Consider the following 27,728-nt stretch of genomic DNA (forward strand, 5'->3'; position numbering starts at 1 on the left):
CCTGGCCGAAGGCCAGAAAGCCCAGCTGTGTGTTCACCCAGGGGCTGGGGAGAAGGAGGGGCAGAGTTGGGAGACCCCTGATCACTCCTCTTCCAGGGGTCTCCCCCCCACCCCCGCCCCCGGAAAAGGCAGAGGAAGGCCCCCTCCGCTGTGGGAGAGCGAGAGAAGAGCAGATGCTAGGAGCCTCACCCTGCTTCAGACTAGGGCCCGGCCTCTTCTCCCGTCCTGCCCTCCCTCCAGGTCTCTGCCTGCCACTTCTCCCTCGAGGGGGGAGCTCGATCCTCTCAGGGTGCCCCCACTTTTTCCTTCCTCCTTCTCTGATGTTTACTTCCAACACTACCTGCCCATTCCACCCCTCCCTCCATCAGGCCTGGGGAATTCCAGCTTCATTGCTTCTGAGGGAGAAAACCTGATTGCTTTTCGGGGGCAAAAGAAAGCAATGTTTAGGTATCACTACTTGGACCGCATGCCTTTTTACAGCCAAACTCCTGTGTGTTTCGTAAACAGATTTCGCGTTAATGGATATTTATGTAATAATTAGACCTCTCAATTAGTGCGAAGAAGGTTGGTTGGGTTGGGAAAGAGGTGGGGAGAGGGCAGAAGGATGATTTTTTTTTTCGTTCTAGGTCCTTTGTGTATTTATTTTTAAATGTCATCTCTGAGATGGATTTTTGTCACCAGGGGTTACCCTGGCAGCGGGACTCAACCCCTGCAGGAAGAACCTCGCTGAAATTTTGGTCCCAAGGTTCCTTTGAGGACCAGATCAGTTGTTCCTGCTGAGGAGCAGCAGTAACTCAGGGCAGGCAGGGTGAGGGAAGTCATCGGGATGGAAACGCCCGGATTTTTCTTTGCCCGCCTCCCACTCGGGGTCCTGACTGCCACGCTTTCCAGGACTGCATCCCACCTGGTTCGTGTGCCACCCCCAGCGCCCCCACCCATCTCTGGGGGTGGCTCATCAGCATGTGTCTCCATCGTCCGCCCCCTCGGTGTCTGCTGGTCCCAGCAGAGCCCTGGAACGTCCACTCTTCACCCCCCGTCCTTCAGCTGTGGGTTGGCATCGCTCCCTCCCTCCCTCCTCGAGTGCCCTCTCCCCCGAGATTGACTCTGACGTGGAAGCCTCGGCACGTCCACTGGGATCTGCTGTCTGCACCGTTTTCTTTGCATGACTTTATATGCAGTAAGTATGTTGAAAAACCCAGAAAAGAAGAAAAAACACTCAGCAAAACCAATCTACATGTTTTGGACAAAAAAAGAAATAGAGGTTGTATTCTCAGTGTCCAACTTGGAAATATGTTGCTGCCTCTCTGTGCTTTTGGCCTCTGTGTGGCCGTGTTTTGCCAGCATGAGATATTGTCCCCTCTGGAGGATTTTAGGGGAGGAAGAGCCACATCCCCACGGCTGTAGAGGAGGCACTGATTCCCGCTGCGGAGTCCTGGGTGGTGGGTGGAATAGGACTGATGGGGATGTTTGGCCCAGACCTTTCTGAGTTCTCCCTGACCGTGGGCTGTCTGTTGGGCCCTTCTCTCAATTGCTGCTGCCCTGGGGACAGGTGAGGCAGGCAGGCCAGGGCCAACCGGCCAGGAAACGGGCTGCCCGAGCCTCCTGGTCTCCAAACTGGTCGATCACTGGCCACAAGCCTTGGCAGAGACCCCGCTGCCGAGGCTCAGGGGTGGGCACTTGGCCTGCCCCTGGCCCAGAGGGCTTCCTGGTAAAGCCCAGTGATCCCAGCACACCAGGAGCAAAGCTGCCTGCCTCCCTGGGAGCTGCCAGCTCCCACAGCCATCCCCAAGCCAAAGGTGTGGCCTTCACCAGGGGATGTTGCAACTACCGAGGCCAAGTCTGGTCCCTCCTTCAGCCTCGGTGTCCCCCCTCAGTTAAACAGTCCTGCCCAGCCTATGTGGCAGGGCTGATGGGGGATCAAATGGAGTGGTGAGGTGAAGCCCAATACATCTGTGAGAACTAATAGGGTTAGTCACTGGCTGGACTCCCGCTCCATTCTGAGCCTGGCCAGTCCCCTCCCCTCACCCGTGTGCCCCTCATTCTCCTCTTTGGTGTCTGTCAACTGCTTCTCAGCAGTGAACTGTGGGGCAAGAGCCGTGGTTTTGGGGTTAGTAGGTTTCATTCCCAGCTCTGACCAGGCTGGCTGTGAAACCCTGGGCAAGACCTTCCCTGCGGTGGTCCTCAGTTTCCCACAAGAAAAAACTGAGGTGGAGGACACCAATATCCTGCCTTTCATTTGCTGACACACCTCCTGCCCACTGTGTCCATCTCTAAGTACCAGGGAAGTGGAGGCAGGTCCCTACCCCAGGCCGAAATGGCCCCGCCGCAGAGGCCACACCTGCGGGTGGGCAGCTGGCAGGTGCGGGCCACGAAGGCACCAGCGTGACCCTTAGGCAGCAGGCAGGGGGGACCACAGACAAAGCAGCCCAGCGCCCACCCCCACCAGTCAGCTCTACTCCTTCAGAACATCCTGACCATGCAAAAAATCTAGACCTAAGACAAGACCTAGGTTCCGGCATGCAAACATGTTTACGGGAAAGTACTCACCGGGTTCATGCCCGCTGTGTGTTAATCCTGACCACGGCCTCCTGTCTTCCTTCAAGGGAAGACCCCCTGGGGGGATGTGTTTGTAGACTCCCCGTGCTGGTTTCTTTGTTACTATCTGTTTGGGGTTTTGTTTTGGTTCTTTCTTTTCTTTCTTGTTTTTTTCTGTTTTTAAAAATATGTGGCTGTGAACTTGAATGACCACTGCTCAAACTTTCTGCTAAAGGGGGGGAGGGGGGAAAAGAGGGGCGTCTGTTTTATTCTTGGTGTTTTCAGTGCAATAAATAGCTACAAACTTCTGTGCATGCTGGCTCCTTGTCTGGCTCAGGCACCCACTGGGAGGTCGTTTGTTTCCTGTTCTAGATCTCCCCAGTTGCCAAATAAAAACCCAGGTCTTCATTCCGATTGGACCAACTTGGTCACATGCTCAAGGCTGAGCCAATCACTGTGAAATGCCTGGGCCGCATTCCCCAATCTCACAGCCAGGGGTGGAGCTCTCAGGCACACCGCAGGGGGGGTGCGTAACAAAAGCAAAGTGGTTGTCACAATCAGGAAATAGCAAAGTCTCCCTCAGGGACCTGGGGCATGTCTCCTCCAGACCTCAGTTCCTTGTATTAAGGAGGAGGTTGTTTCAGAAGTTCTTTCCCACCCATTGTTTTCCCTCAGCCCAACCTCAAAGACAAGCCCCCAAGCCTCAGAGCTCTTGGAAACGGGTTTGGACCCTTGTACACGCGACAACCTTCACAGCGAGAGCAGAGGCCAAGGCTTATTGCAGAGGAACTTGGACGCTTCCATTTGCAGTCTTGCCCTTGAACCTGCAAATCTTAGCACCAGGCCACCCAGCTCTGCCTTCAGGAGCCCTGGCTCTCCTGCCGTGGCAAGAGGAAGGGCTTGAGGCTTGGGATGCCATTGCAGACACTCGCCAGTAGGTGGAAGCATAGGAGCAGGTTACAGGAGGAACTGTGCCCTGTGGGGCTACCACGTTCTGGGCTGTGGGTGCTCCCAGTTCACCTCAAGACGTATCCTTGAACACTCAAAAAGTACAAGCTCCACCTAAACACTATTATTATCTAATAGAACGTGACCTTTTACAGTTCAGAGCCTTTCACCGCACCTCTTGTCCCAGCTGCGATAGCCACTGTTCTGAGGATGAAGACAATGAGACTCAGTGCAGAGTGGACACGGCCGGGGCTCCAGAGCACAGCTCTGTTTCCCCCACTGTCTCCCACTCCTAGACAGCCAGCATATAACGACGGGGCTTCTCAGGAACCCCTGCCTCTGACCCTCTGCCTCTTACAGCTACTGTGTCGTATCTCAGTTGTCCATGCCTACAGGCTCTACCTCCTCACCGCACCTAAGAGTCCCAAGTCCGCTGGAGAGGGCGGGTTACCCCTCATTCTTTTGCTCAACACTCCTGGTCCTCAGGAATCAGCACTGGTGTCTTCTTCGGGAAGTCCCCTCCTCTCTCCCAGCACACCCTGGGTTCGGCCCTCCTACAGGTTTCCGCGACCCGTCTCCCTCAGCCCCCTGGTTTGAAGGCACCTGAGTAAGCATCTGCAAACCTAGGCACTCCTTGAAGTCATGACAACATCTTGTTCACGCTCAGGCCACATACAGCAGGCATTTTTGCTCTTGCACAGAGCAGCCCCCGGCAGATACCTGTTGCTGGAATGAAGGAAGACTGGACACTGTTGGGGTGTAAGCACCACCCCACCCTGCCACTTCCACGCGTGCCCTCAGCCTTCCCTGGGCTCCCCTTTTCTCTCCATTCTGTGAACAAGGAGCCTGTGGAGCACACAGGGAAGGGACTAAGCCCTTGGTGGTCCAGGATGTGAGGGAGGGAGGTGAGATGCTGAATCTTAGCTGTGCTGAGTGCCTTCCTTAACAGGCTGTAGCAGGCTGGGCTCCTGTCCCAGGAGTCCTCGACACCACCCCAGTGAGCAAGTGCCACACAGAGAACCAGAACTCAGAGCAGACAGGGGTGGGAGCTGGACCTGGAGGTGCAAAGCATGAAGGAACCAGAAGAAGGAGCAGGAAGTGTGGCAGCAACGGGGGGTTCTGGGGAGGCTTTGTGAGGGGCTGGACAGGTTGTGGGTGGAAAGCAGAGGCAAAGGCTGAGGGGTCAAGGAGAAAGGGCTGGGGAGGAGGCTGAGAAATGTCCAGAGCACACGTGTGCCTCAGTCTACAGTGCTGAGGGCATGGGTGGGCCTCCAGCAATGGAGATGGCCTTCCCCAGACTGGAGCCCTGATAGATCTTCTAGGACACATCCCTCAGCAAGTGCTGGGAGTGTTTGCACAGGGCAAGGCCAGGCAAGTCCCGTCCTGTGGGAATGGCCCCTCTCCTTGTCCTTCTTCCTGGACGAGCCCCACCCTCCCTTTCCATCTGGGCCTGCCAAGGTCAGAGGCCACTTCCCTCTGTGCAGCCTGGCCCTGCCATCCCTTCCTGGGCCCTGGGCCACAGCTGAGGGTGGATGGAGCGCTCTAGAGGTAGACTATTCCTCCCCCCCCAAAAAAGGGAGAATTATTATCCACCCCCACCACCCCTGCTGTGTGGCCTTGGGTGAATTACTTTCCCTCTCTGGATCTCAGTGGTCCCCAAATAAGGGAACCGGGCTGGCTGCTATAGAGTCACCCAGGGACTTTGCTAAAAATACAGATGTTTTAGGCCCTGCCCTCAAGAGAGTAGACTATGTTAGGGCTGGGCAGGGTTCCAGGCAGCCGCAGTTTTAGTAAGCACCCAGTTTGGGAATTCTGCATGGAGCACCCCCTTCCCCGGTTCCCACAGTCATGCCGGAGCGGGAAGATTCAGTTATCAGCAAGCCCCACCCCGGCCTTCCCGCTTCCCTGTCCTGCTCTCCTGTCTCAGCTTGGTCAATATTGACCATACGCTCCACCCCTGCCTCTGGCTCCCAAGACACCCCAAAGCCCTCATAGCTGTGACCCTGACCTTGGGTCAGCAGAGTCAAGGTTAAAGCCAGGTTGAGGCCCAGAGGGTTTTATAGCTGTGCCCTCCTCCCACCCCACATCTTCCACCTCTTGCTGGTTTGGCAGGGCATCTGGGCTCACTGGGGGAGCCAGAGGGCTCCTAATCATGAACTCCTCTTGAACCCCAAATCCAGCTTCAAAGAAGGGGGTTCTGCTCCCCACTGTGGCTCACCATGGCATGATCTCTAGCAGAAGGCCGAAGTGGGCAGGTGGTTCCCTTCTTCCCATGGCACCTCTGTGGGGCACACTCTTGCTGCTCTGCCCATTCATCTTACAGATGCACACACCGAGGCACAGCTTCCAAGGCAACTTGCCATGGAACTGAATGGTGCCGGCAAACCCTGGGGCTCCATCTTGTCTGTCTCTGGCTCCCAGTATGTCACCTCTGACCTCCTTCTCCCTGGCTGGTGGGGGCAGGAGCCGGGCCTCAGTTTCTTTATCCATACAAAGGACAATAGGCTCACGAACCTATTCCCACCCAGAGGGTTCTACGTGCCCTGTTTTGCTCTAAGCACTCTGATCATTTGTTGAAAATCTGCACTGAGCATCTGTATTATCTCATCTAATCCCCCGCTAAGGGAAAGTCATTCTCCCCATTATGCATCTGAAGATACGGGGCTCGGGGGTGAAGGAGGAGATTCAGCTGCGTCACACAGCCTGGAGCAGTGGGGCCGAGACGGGCTCTGACCAGTGACGTCCAAGTTGGCCTTCCTGACTACCCACTACAGTTCTCAGAGGAATGCAGCTCACAGATGCTGTGGAACCTTTTTTTGTTGTTTTTTTAGCAGGAAAATGTCTTCTTTTCCCTAAATAAAAAGTGATCCTGGATGAGGTTGTTGGAAAGAGGCCTCCGTGTGGCTGGAGTGAGCAGGCTGCCGCTCTGTCCTCCCTCAGGGAGAACCAGGGGGTGCTGCCCAAGGACTTGAGGGAGGGGAGGAGGGTGGGAGGCCCTGGATGCTCTTCCAAGGCAGGACCAGCGTCAGCAAGGCCTCAGCCCCAGAGGGAGTGGCCTGAAGCTCAAGAAGCCAAACTTTCCATGACCCAGCAGCAAAAAATGAGTCTGGAGAAGAGCATCCACCGCAGACCTGAAGGCTCAGCAACCCAAGGTCACGTGGAATTCAGAGGGGCTGGGACCATCTTAACTCTTTGCTGGCTGTCCCCAGAGCCACCAAAAAACTGCTTTCAGCACAATGCTGCATTGTGCAAAGCTGTGAATTGGTGCAGTGGGTCCCCAAGGACACATGTAAGGGGGGACAGAGCTGGGAAGGAACCCAGGTCTGTGTGGCCGAGCGGCCTGCACACCCTCACCACGAGACCTCTGGTGTCCAAGGAGCGTGATGTAAGAGTCTTACCCACCTGGAAACGAAATGGGGTATCTCAGAAGGAAGTGAGTGAAGTGCTCTGCGCATGCGGGCTGGGCTGTCAGGGCTCACCAGACATAGGGCTGAGACCCAAAAGAATGAGCAGGACTCCCATGGGTGGATGGGGAAGACAATGGCTCAGCATCCTAGGCCTGCACAGGACATTGTGTAAGAATGGACTTGTCCGGGCGGCGGCGGAGAACACAGAGGGCACAGGCTGCTGAGAATCAAACAGTAACCCTTGTGACCCCTGTTTTTTTCTGTTGACCCTCACTTGACCTTGGTGATATGGCAGACCCTAATGATAAAATGCCCCTCCCCTTTCTGTCCCGCCCCTCATGTTTGCTCTCAAATCATAGGTTGGAAGAAACTACGGACAGCCCAGTGCCCCATCTCAGTGCTTCCCAGCACTGCCTGAGAGAATGCCTTCTCCGACGAGTCCAGAAGCAGGGATGGAGGGCCCCGGGTACCCTCTGCCACACCCCAGCCAGACCCAGATGCCTTCTCCCGGGGGCCACCACCAACCCCTCAAGGTCAAGGGACTATGGACACAGAGATTAGCTGAGGAGGAGAACAGAGCGCTGATCAGAGTGGGGCACCCCGGACATGGCCTCAGCAGCAGCACATTGTCGTCACCCAGGACCTCGGGCAAGCCCGGCCCCTCCGGCTGCTCGCTCCCCATGAAGGCAGAGAGGCAGGCGGGAGGCCCCATGGGAACCACGCTGGTTTCCCTCTCTTGAATCAGTTGCTTGTGTTTAAAAATGGGAAATTTCTCATAAAAGTTCAGACTTCCAACTTCTCTTAAAAAAGCCAAGATATCTTGCAACCTGCATTCATTGCCAGTTCACCACAGTCCCCACCACCCCCTCTTGCCTCTCCAATATCCACTAACTGTCAGTTGCCACTTACTCTCCTCAAAACCCTGCAGCCTTATACCCCTGGGCTCCCTGCCTGGTCCTGCAGACATCAGGTTTTATCACCTGGTAGGACAGCCCAGGTTTCCTGGCTGAGCTTCTACCCCAGACAGAGCTGTGATTCCTTCCAGGTGCCTCCTCTGCTGTCATGGAGTCCTCTAGCCTGGGGTCCCTGGACCCTAGTCAGCTCCCACCATGGTTGGGACCTGGCTGGGATCTGTTCCGAACCAGGGGTCAATCAAAGGGCTATGATGGGAGCAACTGGGAGATGGTGCGGGCTGCCGGGGGGAGGGACAGGTGGTGTGGCAGGACGGCTGTCTGGGAGCAGTAGAAATGGGAAAAGCAGGACAGCCCAGGAGACTGGGCCAGGCAGGCAGTCCAGGAACCGCAGGCCTGGCCACAGGGTAGTGAGCAGGGAGAAGGAGAGGCAGCAGGAGACAAGGCGGGGCGGTGAGGCGGGGGGAGGTGAAGCCGGGGGTGGTCCACAGACTCCTAGAGTCCTCCAACTGCAGACTCAGAATCCAGGGAGAAGCCTGGACTTAGGATCCTCTGTTCCTGACTCCCAAGAAGCAGCTGTGTGAAGAGTCCGTACACGGCCATGGTGGCCCGGGCCTGGGGTCTGTCTTAGTGCTAGCAGGAGGAGCCGGGGACAGAGGCACAGGCTCAGGGTCACTCTCAGGGCTGGCACCAGGGGCTCTGTGAGGCTGGAGCCCACCCCCTGGGTGTGGGAAGAGGCTTCTTGAATTGCGAGGTCCATTCTTACATCCTCTGCAAATTAGCAAACCCATGCCTCTTCCCCTACTAAAGCCCCAAACAAAGAGGGGTGGGAGGGGAGCCTGGTCCTTTGTTAGGGGAAATTTATTAATATCTGAAATATGCAGCATGCAGGCCCCCAAGCAAAGCCTTTGCAGACACCTGGGCCTCACATTTGAAAGGCTCTAAGGCTCTTTTATATGGCAAGGTCCTGCCAGGAGAGGGTGGGGAGAACCAGGAAATTCTTCCAGCCCGGGAACGTCTAGGCTCCTCCCAGCCCAGGCTCCTGCCAGCCCGGGTCTTCCAGCTTCAGAGTCACCTGCAGAGAAGGCAGGAGAACAGCTGGCCAGGGAGAGGGGACTGCTGCCATGCCTGGTCTGTCCCCAGCTCTGCCAGCCTCAAGCAACCTTGACCAGGTCTCTTCCCCTCGGTGGGCCTCGCCTTGTCCATATGTACAACGGGGGACAGACTGGTCTTTAAGGGCCTTCCTCATCTTCTTCAACAGCCTTCCTCAGCCCCACCCACCCACCACTGCCATAGAGGAGTGAAGTGTCTGAGGCCAGGAAGGCCAGGACAGGGGCCGCTGAGTCTCAGTTTCCTTATCTGTCCTACGGGAGTGGGAACGCCCTGTGCTGCCCACCTCGTGGCTCTCAGCAGTGAGGAGACAGGGTAAGCAGGATGACCTCATTGGGTTTTATTAACAATAAACCGGCAGAACACAGATGGGTTGGGAGACGCCAGGAGGGAGAGCGGCGCAGAGGCTGGCGTAGCTGCACTGGAGCTCCCCACATGCAGCGGCAGACCTGCTCGGGGGGGCGTTCACGCCCCACCCTCATCTCTCAGGGAGGGAGGGACCCCAGGCCTGGGGGCGGTCAGCTGCCCTCTGCTCTCTGTCTCCCCCACCCTCGTGCCGGGGCCCAGGGCCCCACAGGTCCTGGAGCAGAGTGGGCAGCAGCGAGACCAGGCAGCCATGTGTGTGGGCCATCTCCGAGTTTCCTAGTTGCCCTGGTCATCCACAGCCAAGGCCAATTTTCTAGCAGTGCCCAGAGCTGGGGCATATAGTGAGGACCACCAGGACAAGGCAAAAGGGAAGAGAGGAGCCCTGGGTCTTGGTTATAGCCCCTCATTCCCATCTCCATAGCTTGTGTGTGTCGGGCATCTCTCCCCTCTGTGGTTGTCATGTCCAGGGCTCCCTACACAGAGGTCCCTCTGCTTTCCCTACCCCCACCTCCATTACCCCAGGCCCTCTTGCTCTCCACAGGCCCCTCTCCTCCACCCTGTCCCCCCTAGTCTACCCTGCACACTGACCCAGAACAACATTCTATCTAAAGCACAAACAGATCATGCAGGTCCCCTGCCCAGCCCATGTCCCTGGCTCCCCCTCCCCAGTAGTTTGCATTCCTCCTTGCCCCCTGCTGTAACCTGGTGACTGCTCCTCCCTCTACTCTTCCTGCTCCAGCCCTTGGTCTCTGGCCCAGGCTGGCAGCCTCCTCCTGGCCCCAGGGGAGGAGGAAGAGGCTACAGTCGGACCCAGGCCTTGGCTGGGTCTGCCCCTTACCCAGAGGCCTTCCCCACCCACCCTTTTCTCCTCTTCCTCCTTTTCCAAACTTGCCGGTTCCCCAGAGCCCTCAGGTCTCACCTCCTTCAGATAACCTGGTGGAGCACCTGAACCCACAGGGTCATTCCCCATCTTGACTTGCTAACCCTTAATGCCTGGGGCCTGGTAGGGCTCAAGACGCCCTGAGTGTCCCTGTCCAGCTCAAGATTCTGGCTGTGATGAGGGTGGAGGACAGGCTCCCTGAGAAAAGGAAGGGGCCTGGGCCCTGCACACAGATGGGAGTGTGGTGGCAGCTGCCCTGTGGGGAAGGGACCTGGCTGGTCAGGAGGCCCAGCCTTCAGCCTCCTCTGCTGTGAGACCTCAGGCAAGTCTTCCTCCCTGGCCTCAGTTTCTCTGCCTGTGAAGTGAGGGCTGAGCCAGATCATTCTCAGCTTTCTAATGTGTGTGTGTGAGTGTGTGTGTGTGCACGCACATGAAGGGGGGACAGATTTCAGGAAAGGCAGAGGCCATCACCATGGCAACCTCCCAAAGCCTCAGGCCTCCCAGAACCCCAGAGGGCATGGCTGCCTTCGCACGGGGGCGGGGCCTCCAGTCCCCCTGCTTCCTTCCTCACATCATAGACTCCTCCTCCTCCTCGGCAATCTCTCGGTCTACCTCGATGGCGGTGTTCTCGAAGCTGGTGATGCCCCCGTACTTGCGCATGTGCACCATCAATGGCTTGGGCGACTGGCTCCCAGCCAGCGTGGCCACGTACATGCCTGTCCGGTTTTCCTCCAGCGATGGGCCCCAGTCCATGGCCGGCCGGCTGGCCTGCTGGAGCCTCTGCGACAGAGCAAAGACGGCAGTGAACACAGGTCGTGCTCCAGGAGAGCTTCCTGGGGCTGGACACCTGGCAGAGACCTTCCCAGGGACGGCATCACATGCCTGTACGAGATTCCTGCTCAGCCACTCATGGGCTGGGTGGCCTTCGGGCAGAGCATCTAAGCTGTTTCCTTGTCTGTAACTCAGGACCCATGAGGCTGAGTTAGGGCTGTGCAGGGTGCCGGGATCTGAGTGAAGCCCAGCGAGCGGTGGCTGTGGGTATGATCACGTGGCAGCCAGTGCAGGAGCCCACTCTGGAGCTGAGTCCTATGGAGCCACGCACTGGGAAAACTGAGGTGCGATTACCGCTGACCTTCCCAGTCTCTGGCCTCTGGCCTCTGGCCTCATTCCGACTCTGATGTCTGACCCTTCTCTCTTGGAGCCCCAGTTTCCATGGAAGGAGGCAGCCGACTAAAATAATGACTAAGCCCACACACTCTGGGGTTCCTGCTTCCTCAAACCACACCCCCAAGCCATCTGCCCTGCCCCAGACCCTTCAAGGAGGAAACACAACCCACATTAAGTGGAGACCGCGGGGTGCGGATTCATGGGAGAGAATGTGTGCAGTACCCCTGGCCCAGGGCCTAGCAGATAGAATCTTTGAAGACCATGAGACCTCACTGCTCAGAAACCTGCCAAGGGCTTGTCATCTCACTTGGAATGAAATCCTAAGGGCTCACCATGGCCTCGCGGCGCTGGCCCCGGTCTACCTCCCTGACCTCAGCTCCTGCCACTCTCGCTCCACCCTCTCTGATCCAGTCACGCTGACCTCTTTGCTGTCCTCAAACATGCCAGCCCCTCCTGCCTCGGGCCTTTGCACTGTCCTGCCTGGAATGTTCTCTCCTTAGATTTTGATACTGATCCCATTGTCCATGTGATTGGGTCTCCACCGGTACTGGAAGCACTGGTCCCCCAATGTGGAGCTCTGGAGCTGGGCAATGGCTCCCCTGCAGTGCTCACTACCCCCAACAACACGCCTCTCCAACCGGCCGTGAGCAGCTGGGGCGGCGGAGCAGTCAGGTGGCACAGCAAGGCTTGGGAACCATGGGCTTCCTGGGGGGTGGAGCCCCTCACCCTGAGCAGCCCCTCTTCCTCCTCCCCTTTTCAGACACCTGGCTCTCAGACAAGGAGACAAACAGCACAGGTGGGGCTTCTGAGGTTCAGTTGGAGGCAGAGTAGTGTCTGGACTACTCAGAGAAGTGGCTACAACCCACTTCTGAGCGCCTGTCCCAGTGGAGACGTGAAGGTGGGTGAGGGGCAGCTGAGGGCCACTGGAGCCGTGTGGAGAGTGGGGGCAGTAGTGGGCTGGCAGCAGGCTGGGGAGGGGTCGCAGGGTACAGGAGGCCTGACTCACAGCCGATTTCAATGGTACAAATATTCCCACCAGTGTCATCCTCAAGCTATGAATGGTTTAATAACTAGCTAACAACATTCCTGAATATTTAATAATCAGCTCTCATGAGGCAGTACTAGCTGGATCCCACGCACATCTGATAGGATGTAGGGGTAGGAGGGGGTCCCCGGGCTGTCTCTGGGGCCAGCAGGCTCATTCAGCTCTGCTCATGATGACAGCTTCCTGCCACCAGAGGACTCCACACCCATGGCCTGAGAGGTGAAGGGCTCTATTTAAAGAAGGGACCCTGAGGCTCAGAGAGGGCAGGATCGCTCTGTGATCACGGCATTACAGCAAGCCCACAAAAGGTCACTACTCCCCTTGCAGATCCCTGCGGGTGTCTCCACAAAGCCCTGGCCATGAGGCGGGCTCACGCTGTCATCCCTTTCCCAGGTCACCTGGGGGCCACAGCGGGGCTCCCGGACACAGGAGGAGGGTGACAGCCCACTGCCTGGGGGTCCCCAGTGCTGCCGTCTGACCTTGAGTTCCAAAGGAAAGCTCTGGGCTGGTGACCACAGTTCAAATCCTCACCCCTGCCTTACTCACCATGGGGCCTTGGGTCCCTTGTCTTCTCCCCATGACAAGCAGGCATTGACTGACACTGGTCTGCTTTGGACTGAGCGCCCCCGGTGGCCCTGTGTGATATGAGGGCAGGCCTGCCCTGCCTATCTCAGCCCCAGTGGGTCTGAGCTGATGCATAGCTCAGGCTACTGGTTAGAAAAACTGCTCTTCAAAGAAGCCTGCAAGGCCCTGGGTATGGTGTTGGTACAAATGTTTTCTGTTTCAGCAGATGGTCCAGGGCCAGGCCACAGGTTGGGAAGGCTGGGGGTGGGCAGGGGTGCAGCTGACTTACCTCCCAGAGTGAGCCCTCCTCTCGAAGCACAGCCACCAGCATGCCTGCTGGGATCAGGAGGCAGGACAGCAGGCCCATCAGGATGCCCAGCAACTCTGCCCAGGCTGGGAAGCGGTAGCTGCCATACTCTGAGGGCTGGTACTTGATGATGCTATACACCAGCAGGGCCTGCAGGTAGGGGGCTCCCAGCATCACAGTGGGCCTTGGGCTGGCCCCAGGGCTCAGGATAGCCCAGGTCTGAGCTACCTTAGGTCCGAGGAAGCCCAGCCCAGAGACAGCCAGTGTCTGAGACAGCCCAGTCCTAAGAGGTATCAGAGCCTGAGATGGTTCATGCTTGTTTTGGAGCTTTGGCAAGGCCTGAGCTAGCTCTGCTCTGAGCTCACCCAAAGCTTAGCCCTGAGACAGCCCAGCTCTAAAGCACCCTAATTTCTGAGACGATCTATCCCTGACCTGCTCCAAGCCCAAGGCTGAGAGAGGGAAACATTAGGCCTCCCTAGTGCCTGAGGCCTGAGGCAGCCCCACTCACTTTGCCAACCAAATGCAGGACTAGGCCGAGCACGGACACCAAAGTGGGGGCATCAAGGGGAAGGGGTGCAGAGCTGATCCTGGGGCCCAGCCCACCTCGAGACTCTGACAGAAGTCCGCTCTGGGTCAGGGAAGCCCTACCACACTGAATGCCCAGAGGAGCCCTGCTCTTGGCCCTGGGCGCCCAGACAGCAGCCCTCCCCCAAGCCCAGTTACCAGGAGCGTGGCTGGAGACAGGAACAGCCAGCAGGCCCTGAAGTAGAGGCCTGGCTTGAAGCCCAGCATCATGTGGATGTCCCGGCAGAACCTCTGGATGCCTGAACAGGGGAGGAGAGGAGGATGGCCCCACCCACAGGCCCCGCCCACACCCAGCAGCCTCTCCTCCACCCCAACGGCCCCCACCAGAAACCCTGGCCCTTGGGACCAGGGATCCAGTTGCTGGGGGGGCTCCAGGGTAAACTCCCCTCTCCCACTCCCCCCTCTCCCAGCCTCGTCTCCACCTCTCCCCAGCCCCTCTCACCATATACCCGGGTGACAGCGAGGCACGTGGTAATCACCACCACCATTAGACCGAAGCTGGCGCTGTAATCGTCTAGAAGGACCAGCCAGTACATGCCCCCCTGGAATACAAGTCACAACTCTGGGGTCCCTTCCCCACAGCCTGGCTCCCTGCTGCAGCCCCTTGAGCAAGCTGCTGACAGCGTGGGGCTGTCCACCTGCCGGGCCCTCCATACGCATCACCTTCTCTGAGTCTCACAGCAACCTAGGTGCAGACCCCATTCTGCTGACGGGAAAGCAGGTGCAGGGAGGAGAAGCCACTTGTTGTGAGCTTGTTCGGCAAGTTCAGGAGCCAGGCTTGAACTCAGGTCTTTCAGACTCCAAAGCTAGGACTCTGGGTCACAGACCAAGCTGGCCCTTGGAAGAGAGGGTCTGGGGTGGTCTAGGTCCCTCCCAAAGGTGTCCAAGGAAATGGGTGGCTTGGGGAATGCACAGCCTGGCCACGGACATTGCTGCAGGTATCCTCCCAGCCTCGCCTCCCAGCCACCTGCCCTGCAAAGCCACTCACGTCTGTGGTGAGGACCAGCCCCATCAGGTACATGGCCACACAGATGAGCCCTGAGAACACGGCTTTCTTGGGTCGCAGGTAGTATGGGAACTCATCTGTCACCGCTGTCACAATGGTCTCCAGAAAGGCAAACTGGAGTGGCAGGGGGAAGGTCAGAGTTGTGCCTCCACCACACACGCACTCACAGATACACACACACAAACATCACACACCAGAGATACACAAACACGCACACAGAAACACACATCACACATAGACATCGCACACAGACACACACAGGTACACATCCCACACACAGAGATGCCCACAGCACACCCACATCACACACACCATGAGGCACCACAAGGCTCACCTGACTGTCCAAACCAAGAGTCAGCAGCATGAAGAAGAAGAGAAAGGACCAGAAGGGGGACAGAGGCAGCATGGTCATGGCCTGTGGGTAGACAACAAAGGCCAGGCCAGGGCCTGGGCCAAGGGCACACGGGGTCAGCAGCCTGGGGCACTCGGCAGGCCCCACACACACGCTCAGACACACATGGTCGCTTACATGCACTTGGGCAAACCCCAAGGTGCCCACTCACTGCACACCTCTGATACTCTCTGGTCTCCTAGGACACAGGCCAGCATACCCTCAGTGCTCAGCAAACAGAAGTTGATAAAATAAATGCACCAACAATGAGTACATGAATAAACAGGAGACCCAGATACACCTCAGTTGAGTACGCTTACGCACACAACCACTTGCACAAACAACCCCACTAACACACATAGTTAAAGCACACCATCACTCACACCGATTCACTTGCACACAGATATCTCAGTACAGCACATGATTCATTTAGACAAGCAAGGTGAGTTACTAAGATGGGATTAAACATAAGACAGTCTCACACAGAACTTCATTTATCTCCAGACAGAGGTCAAGCACACTCATTTGCACACAGCCATCCAGAGACCAGCTAAGACATGTTAATTTGTGTGCACATGCACATACACACTCAACACACCCATCCACAGCCTCGCTGGGCCCCACATAGGCTCGCTTCCCCAGCCCCTGACACACGCCAGGGCCCTCGCCCACCAGGGCCGGCAGCCTGCCCACCTGCTTTGGCAACTTGGTCGACGGGCACACCCAGCTCCTGAGACATGTAGCCCAGCACGGAGAAGATGGCGAAGCCGGCCAGGATGCTGGTGACGGCGTTGCCCAGAGTAACGATGAAAGTGTCTCTGCAGGGGGGAGGCCAGGCGCAGGCCAGTGAGCCTCACCCCACAAGCCCTCACCGGCTAGCCTCTCTCCTCCCGGCTCCGGCCCTGGGGTCCAGCAGGCTGCACTGACCGATAGATGTTCTGGTGGAACGTGTTGTAGGAGGCAAAGGTGAGGAGACCCCCAAAACCCACACCCAGGGAGTAGAAGATCTGAAGGGCAGCTTCGATCCACACCTGCGGCAGGAAGGATGCAGACAGGGGCAAAGAGAAGCGGCTGGCACAGCATGGTACCAGAGGGCCAGGAGACAGGAGGGAGAGGATGCGGGCAGCAGGCCGGCAGGTCCGGGGACGGTGTGGGGGCGGGGCCTGGCTCACAAGTGACGTAGGCTGGGAGCAAGCCCAGCTTCCGCGCCTACCGTCTGCCTCTCTGGGCCTCAGTTTCCCCAGCTAGGACCTAGAAGGTAAGCTCTAAGCTTGGTCTCATTCTGAAGGATGTAGTTCCTTATCTAAGTTTTTCAGTAAATTCACATGGATGAGAAGCCCATGTAGCCCCTGTACTTCCTTCTCAGAGGCAGAGGGACCTGGGTCTGGGCCACAGCTCTAACGCTCTCTAGTCATAGAGCCTGGGCAAGCCACCTCACCTATCTGGAACAGAGCGGTGGCAGGGTTAAACGACCACACATATGCAAAGTGCTAGGAGTGGGGCCAGGCATAGTCATCTGTCAATGAAGGGGCAATGGCAGCTGTCAGCACCGCTCTTGTGGCTGTTACTACTCCTCAGGCCCTCCGTGGGGTCTGGGCTCAGACAGATCTGGGTTAGAATCCCAGCTCTGCCACTTTCTGGCTTCATGAGTGAAAGCTGATCTCTGACTCTCGGGCCTCTGTTTTTTCATCTGTAAAATGGGAGGATATGGTTTACTTCGTAGCATCATCAAGAACAATTAATGAAAAAGACAGTGCCTGGTCCTGGGGGCTCACCATATCAGGGGTTGCTACCCCCTGCCCACTCTCTTCCCCAGGGAACCCTGTTTCCACTCCCCGGCTCAGGCCTGACCCCGCCTCTGCACCCCAGCCCCGAGGGCCCTACCTTGGAAGACAAGAGGTGGTGGAACTGGGGGGTGAGATAGAACTGGATGCCCTTCCAGGCCCCTGGGAGGGTCACCCCGCGGACCAGCAGCATGACCAGGATGAGGTAGGGGAACGTGGCCGTGAAATACACCACCTGAGAGTCGGTAAGTGGGGACAGGAGGCTGGGTGACTTCCTCTACCCTTCTCCTCCTCTAGAAATCCCCATCTTACTCCCAAGCCGAGAACAGTCATCAACCCATGACGCTTCTTTTTCCCTCCCCCCCTTCCTCCTCCTTGCCCTCCACACACTGATCCCATCCACAAAGTCCTGTCACCGCTTACCAAGGCAGTCCCCAAACTATCCGCTCCCTCCAGCTCCCCTGCTGCCCAGTCCAGGCCACTGTCGCCCCTCCCCTGAGGGTAGAAGAGCCTCCTGCCCCGCACGCCCACTGTCCCCAGCAGACGCACCCCATGTGGTCATCAGCCAGCATGACCCTCAGACATTGCGCATTCCCAGTCTCCCCTCTGACTTCTCTCTGCCCATTTCCAAACCTCCAGCCACACCCTCAGCAGACACCACTGAGTCTTGGCTCCTCACTCCCTCAGCTCGCGCTATGATTACTTCTCCCTTCTTTCTAAATGCTTTCTTCTCCGGCTTTGAATTGGTTCTCTTCCAAGTGGACAACACTTCTGAGCACTTTGCAGAGGGACAAGTTCTCACTTATAAATGATTAAGTAAACCATTCAGGGTTCCAAGTCCTTCTGAAACGGCTTTATGGCCCTCCTGCCCTTTATAACCTGAAGTGGACACCTGTGGCTTTGTCAGCTCAATATCTCCTTGATCTTCTTTGGATAAGAGTTCCTTGACTTTTCCTACCTGTCCTAACTTCATTCTCAGCTCCGGGCGTGGGCCCGGGACCCAGGACCTGCACTCCATCCTCCTGGCCACAGTAACTGTTTCAGGGATTGGTACTGCAACCCAGCTTACCCAGTGGGACTCAACTGTAGGATTTTGCAAACTGGGGAAAGGGAGAATCCTTCCCTAAGCAGGTACAGTGCAGCCCAGAGCTACTGGGACAACTGCATGAAGAATGAAGCCTGAGAAGGAAGCCACTCTAGAGGAAAGCACTGCTGAGAGGCTGTGAGAACCACATTCCTAATATTAATTGAAGCCCTAGATCCAGCCATGCCTGAAGCACACACTCTGGACTTTCCAATTGAGAGCGATAACTGGGTTCTGGTCACTGGCATCTCAAAGAACTCTGACTCATATAACCACCCTCAAAGCATTCAAGAATACCTGCTGAGCCCTTTCAGAGTGCCAAGTACTGGATAAGTATACAAACTTGAATAACAGATAGGTCCTGCCCTTGGCAAGTTTCTACTCTAGCGAACTAGCCTAGCCATTGCCATCCTTACCTCCATATCTTTGGGCAGTGTCCCCTTCCATCCCCAGCTCCATGCCCTTTCCCTTCCCCTCTTCCCAGTTGAAGTCTACTCATCCTCTTAGGTTCAGTCCACACCCTGCCTCCTCCAGGAAGTCCTGCCTCCTCCAGGAAGTCCTCGCCCCTCCCAGCCCCTCAGGCCTCTTGGCCCCAAGGCCTCACCTTGCCTGAGGACTTCACACCCTTGAGGATACAGAGGAACACGATGACCCAGGCGAGCAGCAGGCAGAGGCAGAGGTTCCAGCGGATCTCCCCAGGGCTGCTGATGCCCTGGCTGCCTTGGATGTGGAGGACATATCGGCTGTGGGAGACGAAGGTCTCAGTGTCCTCTGGTCATACTACCATGCTCCACTGATGGGAGGAAAGCCATGGCCAGCCCGTGAGGCAGTCCTGGCTAGTTTCCATTTGATTCCGGTCTGCCCTCTGCCCAGCTCTGCATCCAGGAGGCTCATCTGCACAGACCCCTGGCCCAGGTTGCCTTCACACTCCATTCCCGTTTGGGTTTGGGCTAGTGAGAGGCAGCGGCAGGAGACTGGGGGCTGGGAGGAGTGAGGGGCTGGGGTATTTGCACACACACACGTCCATGGGCCTATGCACAGGTGAGTGCAAGCACACCATCAGCAGGCGCGGCTGTGACTTCCTTCTTCCACAGCAAGATCGTACTGGGCAGCCTTTCCTCCAAGGCTCCAAACCTGTCTGGTTTCACTACCCCCAGTCCCTCCACTTGCCCCCTTAGCTCAGGGGGGTGACGGCCAGGCCCTCTAGCTAAGTCCCGATGCCTCACCTCTCTGTGTGCATTGCCTCACCTCTGTAAAGTCCCCCCATAAACTCCCTTTGCTGAAGCCTTGTGAGAGTACCGCCTGCTTTCTGCCCGCGCTCCCACTGAGGCAGGGGGTTGTGCTGTTTCTGTGGAGACCCCAGCAGCTGCTGGACTCTGCACGTCTTTTGGCTTTTACGCTGCAGACCCAAGCTCATCCTTTCCCACTGGTCAGACATACTCCTTGGCAGGTATACACACTTTGGATGGACTTTAGACAGATAAATAGATGAACTGGCTGATAAATGTAGGTTGGAGACTAAAATATGTCAAGACATGGGGTCCACTTGGGGGAAGATTCCCAAGAGCAGCCCTTGGCAAGTGAAGATTTGGGGGTGTCTGGTCTGCCAACGGTCCTTTGGTCCGTCAATGGTCCCTACCCAGAGACCAGGCCACTCAGGAATGTTCCAGAACAGGATCAAGAATCAGGGTTCCTTGGTTCCAGGACGGCCTTTTCCACCAAGTACTGGGCCAGCCTCTCAGTTTTCTCAGCTACAAGTGGGGCTTTGGGACAGGCTGATGGGCAGTGACGTCCTGCACCTGCCACTCATGGGGGCTCGCAAGCTGCCTGGCTCCGTGGCAGGGTCTTCCCTGCATTACCTGTGTGAACCTCACAGCAGTCCCTCCCTCTACCATAGTCTTTTCCCTCCTACTAAGCCAATCAGAGAGGGTCCTTACTACGTGGTCCTGGCTGATGTTACGTTCTTTACCTACTAACGACAGTCGTTGCTCAGTAAGTATTAATTAATACTTAGAGGACAAATAAATACATGAGTGACTGGCTGGATGACATCCTATAAAGTAGGGACTATTGTCATCCCCTCTTACAGAGGTGGGAGCTGAGGCTCCAAAAGGTTACCATTATTGTTATCATCATCATCACCATCATTATCATCAGCTGGCATTGACCGAGCACTTGCCGCCCACCAGGCTGGATGGAGAAGTTTACGTGCCTTCTTTTCTCTCATCCTCATGGCAACCGTCTGAAACACTGTCATCGTATCCACTCTAAAGATAAGGCATCTGAAGCCAAATACATTCCTCAAGGTTGCAGAGCTGGTCAGGTGAAGAGCTGGGATTAGAACCCAGAGTCCACCGGACACCAGCTGCTCTGTGGTACATGCCGGGCCCCTGGGGGACACGGGTTCATTCCCACCCTCCCCCGACCCACGGGGCCTGGGCCCCCAGACCTCCAGTACTCCTCGCTGGGGCTGACAGTGCCGGTGAGGTTGAGGGGCAGGACCCCGTTGCCGTCCTTGGAGCCTCTGTGCTCCAGGCAGAGGTCCGTGTTCCACCAGTTGCCACAGTGCTGCCAGGGCAGGTCGCTGGTGAGGGAGGCGAAGAGGTAGAAGAGGACGTAGGCGATGATCATGTTGTAGTAGATGGCCACCAGGCCCACGATGAGCAGCATGGCCGCGCCGGCACCTGGCACGGGGGACGGGCGCTGCCTCAGGCCAACGCTTCCTGCGGGTGAGGCTGTGTCTCCTCTGTGAGGCCAGCCCTTTCTGGAGGTTTCCAGGGGCAACTGCCCTGCCTCCCCCAGGCCCAAAGCACCCCAGGTGCCACAGAGGCCTCACCTTTGAAGAGGGGGCTGATCTTCCAGACGGCCAGGGGCCCCAGGCTGGAGAACTGGCCCAGGGAGAGCTCGAGGAAGAAGAGGGGGATGCCACAGACTGCCAGCATGAGGAAGTAGGGCACGAGGAAGGCGCCTGTGGGGGGAATGGGGGGGGGGGCAGGGCCTCAGTGGGCCGGCCTCCCCAAGGCTCAGCTCCGGCCCTGCCCCTCCCTGACCAGTGGCCACCACCTGTGACCTGAGGGAGAATTTCTCCTGTGGCTCGGGGCTGTCTTCTTCGTCTTCTTCCTTTTTAACCACCAATCACTGAGGGCCAAGGAGAGGGTGGAGGGGATTCACTCACCTCTGTAGCCCCAGTGCCCAGACCAGGGCTGGGCTCAGAGCAGACACTGAGTAAGTGAATGAACGGATGACTGAATGAATGAGTGAGTTCCCTGTTGAAGAAAGTACAAACTCCTCAGTGTAGAAGTCAACCCTCCGATCTCCCTGCCTTTCCCTTCCCCGTCGTGCCGCCCCAGATGCTCACGGCTGCCACCTGTGGTCCCATGTGCCCGACATCCCTTCCCCCTTTCTTCTCATATTGGCAGCCGACTCCTTTAGAGAACCTTCCTACCACCATATGACTCTGGAGGGGCTGCAGTCATACCAGTCAACCCCTGCCCACCTCCCGAGGGGCACAGATCTCAGGTCAGGCCAATTAGAGACCATCCCTGGAATTCTAAGTAGATTTATTCAGAGACAGCAGTTCTGAGAAGGAAGTCATTCCAGAGTTGTCTCTGGCCACCCCAACTGTAAAGATGAAGCCTGTCCCAGGAAAAAATGAGGTCAGCATACAGAGGGAACGAGTCAGGAAGTGGGGGGGGGTGCTGATGGAACAGAGAGAACGGCGGGTGTTGCGAAGTGTCTGGAGCTTAGAGGCCAGCTCCAGCCCTGCACTTCCCAGCCGCATTGGCCCATCTGTCCTTGCTTCATCTAGTTTTATTTGGATTTCTGTCTCCCTGCCAACAGGCACTTCTTTCACAAGTTTGGTAGAGGTGGAAGAGATAAGGCGTGCTGGTGGGTGTGCATTGGTTCTGCAGAAGACAGTCCCATGTGGGCTGTTGGGTTGGCCACTGTGTGACCTTGGGCAAGGAACCAGGCCTCTCCAAGCTCGGGCCTCCTCATCAGAACAACGGTGCTCACCTGGGAGGGCTGCCATCAGGGTTAATTGAGACAGGCGTGGAGACCCCAAGCCCAGAACTGGCAGATGGTGAGTGTTCAACCCCATCTAGTTAATAAGACTTAGAAGGGTCACTTGATGGAAAAGCAGGGACATCCGAGAATCTGTTTAAGACTGGAGACTCTGTATTTGCAGTCACAATGGAAGGAACCAGGAGCAGAAGACAGATTGAAGATTCACGAGCAGGAATTATTGATAGAACAAGGTTTTGGAGGAGGCGAGGGAGGGGTGGAGGTGGGGAGAATATTGAGAGCTCAGTGATCACCGACAGGCAGATACAGCTCTTTACCATGAAGCAGAGGCAGCCCCCTGCCCATCGCTCGGGGCCCAGGAAGTCCCAGTGCTTAGGACTCACTGTGTGGGTACTCACACTGGGACCGATGGAGGGAGGGGGGCCTGGGTGATGAAAAGGGACAAGGCAGGTGAGCTCCCTCTTTCCAGCCCCAGGTTGCTATGAAACCACTTTCAATTAATTCTGTTCAAGGTCAGAGAGGAGACGGTGGCTAAGGCCACTTCAAACCTCAATCCACCCAGAGCGCTGTCGATCACCTGGCAGCGAGCTCAGGCCCATACCTCCTCCGTTGGTGTAGGCTCGGTAGGGGAAACGCCAGACATTCCCCAGGCCCACGCAGTAGCCAATGCAGGACAGCAGGAAGTCCAGCTTGCCCGTCCAGTTCCCCCTGTCTGCAGCAAAGTCCACATCCAGGTCTACATCACCCTGGTCACTGGGGGTCATCAGCAGGTCTGGGGTGATGGGCTGCCAATAAGAGAGACCAAAAGGGTGGAGGAGAAAGGTGAGGTCAGGTTGGAACTGTGACCACCAATACAAGTATATGGACTTGACTAGGGCTACAGGAAAGATAGTCTGTTGGTTCCGACGATCAATTTCTGTCAGCTGGCTGAACACAGTCCACATTCAGGAACTCCTTGAGATTTTAGGTAACAGCAAACTCATGAGACCAGCAGGGTGGCTCAGGCACTAACAAAGCTACCTCGCTCTTAGTTTGGCTAACACAGAGGTGAAATCGAGGCACGGTCCTGTTTTGAAGATGATGACAACAATCTTAACGATAGTCACCATGTATTGAGCACTTACATGTGCTTGGTGCGCTCAACATTTTCACTCACATTACCTGATTTCATTCTTCCCTGTGAGCTAAGTGTTCATCTAAGTTCCAATTTAACGACGGGGAAAACCAAGGGTCGAAGAGAAGCCCTAACACACCTGAGGTTTTTACAAGGCTGGCCAGGGGGAGAACTGGGTCTTGAGCCCAGAGCTTGCCCACGTCCAAGCCCATGTCTCCAAACACCAGCACTGAAGTTTTGCTCCTCCCCTCTGGGCACCATCATCTAAGACAGACACAGACAGTTTGGAGCGTGTCCGAAGGGCAGGTGGCCAAACTGGAGGTTGTTCAGGAAAAGCGGTTACGTGAGGACAAGAGGAAGAAGCTGGGATCCCTGAGCAAAAGAGGAGAGGGCTGGGAGGGACCCTGGGCTCCTCCGGAGGGGGGATTAGATTTATGTTCAAGGAGCCTACAGAGGCTGTGCATTTTAGTTCCTGGGCAGGAGGCTGCTACTTAAACACAGATCTGTCTCACGAAGTCATAATCTTGCTGTCACTGGTGGACAGATGTGTGTGTAGAGGCGAGAGGAGGCCAGCTGTCCCGAAGGGCCCCCCCTCCTGTGACTCAAAGAGGGTGGGGATGTCCATGGGCATTCTCCCTTCAGGCCGGGGCTAAGAGATTGATCAGCTGCTTGGAATCTTGGCCCTGAGCGATGTGAGCCATGGGCTGTCTGGGCTTAGGGCCTGGAAAGAATACCAAAGGTCCTAGGATGGCACCTAAAACTCAGACCGCAGCTTCTAGAAGTGACTGCAGGAATGAGTCAGGAGAAAGGGGGAGCCATACCTCTCCCGTTGCCTCTGTAAGTCTCACCTTATGGCAGAAAAAGATGGAATTGCAAAGAAGGCAAATTGTCAAATGACGTCCAGGGTTTTCAGAGAGAAGGGACAGGACTGCCTGCTGCCTGCTGAGGAATGGTTGGGGGGACAGTGACTCCACCGGACTGGGAGTCGGGGGACCACAACTCTGGTCCCATGTCTGTGCCAATTCACTGTAAGACTTTGGGAACCAGTCTTCTGAGCCTCAGAAGAGTTTCCCCATCTGGACACTGTGGAGATTGGATAGGTCAGTGTCTCCAAAAACATACCCTTTGGGATGTTCAGAGGAACAAAGGATTCTTGATTCAGAGGAGTTCGGGGAAAGCTGGGTTAACACGAGGTAAAACAGGGTTCTTTCTTACAGGACTCATCGGGGTCCTTTAATGGCCCAATAAGCACTGTGATTCTCGAAACAGGGGCTGGTGTAGACAGTGTTTCCCAGTCCTGTTTAAGAAAAGGGTCTTAAGGAGGTGGCCTGCTAGCATACGCCTGGGGAGTGCAGGTCTGGACAATCCCCCTCTAATAGTCTTCCGGCTCTGATTTGTGAGGCGAGGTTCTCCAAAGAGACTTCACTGGGGACACGTGCAGCGGTCGAGGACGAGACCCAGTTCACGCCCAGGGTCTCAGGACATTGCTGCGACCAGGTTTGTGCGTTCTCCTAAAATTGTCCTTCCTGGCACCAGAGCAAGCAGGTGTCTATACACAGATCAGGCGGCAACAGAGAAGGATTTGCCGAGGATTTGTCATGTGCGCATTGCTGGGGTGAAGAGTGCAGGAGTCACAGGACTGGAGGTGTCTGGCTGTGGTGACGGGGTTGGTACATTGGGCTCTGGTGGCAGAAACAGTGTTGGCCTGATTCTCAGTGACAGTGACGACAGTGGGGGTGGTCCTGCCTGAGGCTGGCTTGTGGACTGGGGCAGCCTGGACGGATTATGAGTGATGGTGGCAACAATGAAAAGCAGGAAAAAGCTGCTTTTCAAGTAACTGGGCTCCCAGGGTTGGAACAACTATGCGCCTGGCGGTTCTTCAGCCGAGACCTCGGGCACGCGGGGGCTAGGGCAGCAGCGGCCCTCAGACCCATCTGAAACCTGCCCCTTCCCCTCATGCCCTTGCCCCCAAGGCTCCCTCACCGGGTGGGTGAGCAGCAGCCGTCTGGAACCACTCCCTCCTAGGTAAGCTCCAGGAGGGATGGGGCAGGGCCAGCGGACACTGGTGCTGGGGGGTGAGGCAGACCGGTCCACCAGGGATCCCCCATCCCCATCTAGGCCAGCTGGGCAGGAAGGCCCGGGAGTGAGGTTCCTCTGATCCCTCCTGAGAAGCTGCTGCCCTTTCTGTGTTCACAGAGCCGGTCCCAGCTCTCTGTTTCCATGGTGACAAGAGTTCCAAGAGCGGGATGCTGCCAGTTCTCTGTTCCCCTCCTTCTCCAATCAGAGGGAAGCCTGTTTCTGCTCCTGGGGCAAGGGCTGGGGTCCTACAAAGCTGAGCCAATGAGACGCCCACCTGGAGTCCTCAACCCCCACCCTGGAGTGGACCCCAGGAGGCTGGAACAGAGGATGGAGCAGCCAGAAGACATCGGGAAGCAGGGGCAGGGCCGGAAGCTTAAGGAGTCAGTTCACGTTTCCACCTGGGTGTGAGGTTCTCACCCCTGATATCCCCACTCCCCACCCAGAGTCACACAGGAACACACCTGAGTTTGGCAGACCTGCACCCCCTCTTTTAGGGACCAGCAGATATAAACTACCAGCTGCACTAGGGCCTGGGAGAGGCAGGACTGCCCAAGCCAAGGCTCTCATACCTTCTTCAGGGTGAGAGAGACAATGATTCATCACTGTGCAGACGAGGAAACTGAGTTTCGGGGGCAGAAAGAGATGAGCCCAAGGTCAAACAGTAAATCAAGGGCAGAGCAAAGCTAGGACCCAGACCCCTGAGTCTGAGCCCAGTGCTCACTGCTGATAACTGGCATTTCCTGCCTCCCTGCCCCCTCTCCTTCAGACCAAGGCAGGGTAACCTGAGGCTAGGCGGCCCCTCCTGTCGCTCTGCTGGTACTAGGTTGCTGAGCCCACCTTCAGGAAAGCAGTAAGCTGCACCCTTCTATGCCTTGGTTTCCTAGTCTATAAAGTGGGATAATAAGCCCTAGCTTCCAGAATTGTTGGGGGATTGTATAAGATAAGGCTCCACAAAAGAGGGCTATTTACATAATGTGTGGCCCTGTGGCAGCGAGGGGCAGGGGATCTTACGGGAAGGGGGAGGAAAGGGAAGAGAGGAGGAGAATGGAAAAGAACCAGGCAGAACTGAAGCCCAAGAGACCCACAAATGACCCTAACAAGTCACTCACGTCAGGAATAAGGACCCACGAGTCACAGTGGTTCCATGCAGCTGCCCAAGGGTAGAGAGCTTGAGTAAATGGGGGAGGCCCATGGCAGAGGGGTGTGGTCAATAACAGCAGGCCCTACAAGCAGCACCTGTGACAGGGGAGCCTGCTCTGGTGCTGTCTGACACGGAGGATGGACGGACAATGGTCCAGGTTCCAGAATGGACTTGCCACAGACTGAGTACGGGGCACCTGCAGAAATAGTACCCTGGAGTTCTGACTCCTTGGCTGGGACTGCTACTTTTAAGCCAAAAGCCAGAACACTTGCCCCACTACTCTCCTCCCCATGCCCATACCACTTGGCTGAGAGGGCCACCCCACAGGACCAGGTGGGGGGGGGCCGAGGTCTGGGCTCAGGGCCTCAGGACTTGGCTGCCCCTCTCCTGCCAGCTCCCCCCCATATTCCTTAGGGCTCCAAGTTCCTCACTCCATGCCTTTGCCTCCTTCTCCTGCTTAGGGGCAGCCTGGGGTCTTAGCAGGGACACTACAGCTGCCAGGAGGAGCAGAGTAGGGAGGAAGCAGGTGGTGGGGAGCACCAGCAGGAAAGCCTGCACCCCTGCTGGATCTCGGGGGCCACTTCAGCTTAAGAGTACCCAGAGGAGGCCTGGACCAACACCTCCACCCATTACCCTGAAATTTGTCGTGTTCCAGGCTAGTGCTCAGTTATTCTAACACACATGCCCCCCATCCCGTCAGCCCCTGGGGAAATGGATGGGGATCGAGAGGGGTGGGTGCCTGGCCTCAGCTACCCCTACCTTCAGCCTCCTGGGGCTGCAGACACCTGTTCGTAGGACCTGGTGCAATGAACCCCAGGCCCAATCACACTACATCCCGACCCTCAGACGGGGGTGGGGTGGTATGGGGTGGCACAGACCAGTGACCCCCCCCCCCCCCCCCCGTGCAATTCAGCTCAGCCTGGCTTCTACCAGAGCTCTGAGCTGGACCCAGGTGCCCTCCCTACCTTCCCAGGACCTCGATGGGGGCGGGCCTCTGCACCCCTTTCTCAGGTGAGTCCCTAGCCCGCCCTCCTGCCCTACCTTTCGGAGTTTAGCTCCCTGGAGCTTCTTCATCTTGATGGACAGGTTGCTGGGGCTTCCTGGCTCGGCTTCCCTTCAGCGCAGAGAGCCAGTGAGAGAGCAGGAGCTGTGCTGCCGGCCGGCAATGCGTCTTTGCCCCAGCGGCTGCCGCGCACCCGCTTGGGGTGGGGGCGGGGGGGGGGCGGCGGGAGTGGGGCTGGGGTGGGGGGAGCCGCGAGCGCAGGCGCTGCCGCCTGTCGG

The 27,728-nt window shown here is 56.9% G+C and overlaps 1 protein-coding gene across 1 annotated transcript; it reads right to left on the reverse strand.

Moving 5' to 3' along the window:
* Positions 1-9,914: 9,914 nt before the first annotated feature.
* On the reverse strand, positions 9,915-27,521 carry SLC6A7 (solute carrier family 6 member 7). The gene is made up of 14 exons (XM_037161915.2): positions 27,489-27,521; positions 22,715-22,898; positions 20,927-21,058; positions 20,540-20,774; positions 18,695-18,833; positions 17,107-17,241; positions 16,150-16,253; positions 15,916-16,040; positions 15,166-15,278; positions 14,814-14,945; positions 14,268-14,367; positions 13,964-14,064; positions 13,223-13,390; positions 9,915-10,937 (listed from the first exon to the last, which is right to left on the reverse strand). Exons 1-14 carry the CDS (start codon positions 27,519-27,521, stop codon positions 10,725-10,727), a joined length of 1,914 nt encoding a protein of 637 aa, XP_037017810.2. The 3' UTR covers positions 9,915-10,724.
* Between the last annotated feature and the right edge of the window lie 207 nt (positions 27,522-27,728).

This window comes from Artibeus jamaicensis, unplaced genomic scaffold, assembly GCF_021234435.1.
Source record: "Artibeus jamaicensis isolate MK-2021 breed Jamaican fruit bat unplaced genomic scaffold, CSHL_Jam_final contig_432, whole genome shotgun sequence".
NCBI lineage: Eukaryota > Metazoa > Chordata > Mammalia > Chiroptera > Phyllostomidae > Artibeus > Artibeus jamaicensis.

Bases quoted from the DNA above. Each gene is read 5' to 3' on its own strand.
- SLC6A7 (XM_037161915.2), bottom strand. From the start codon at position 27,521: ATGAAGAAGCTCCAGGGAGCTAAACTCCGAAAG. The intron at 15,279-15,915 runs GTGGGCAGGCTG...CCCTTGGCCCAG, and splicing joins CGACCAAGTTGCCAAAGCAG to GCCCTGGCCTGGCCTTTGTT. The intron at 14,946-15,165 runs GTGAGCCTTGTG...CTGCCACTCCAG, and splicing joins CTCTTGGTTTGGACAGTCAG to TTTGCCTTTCTGGAGACCAT.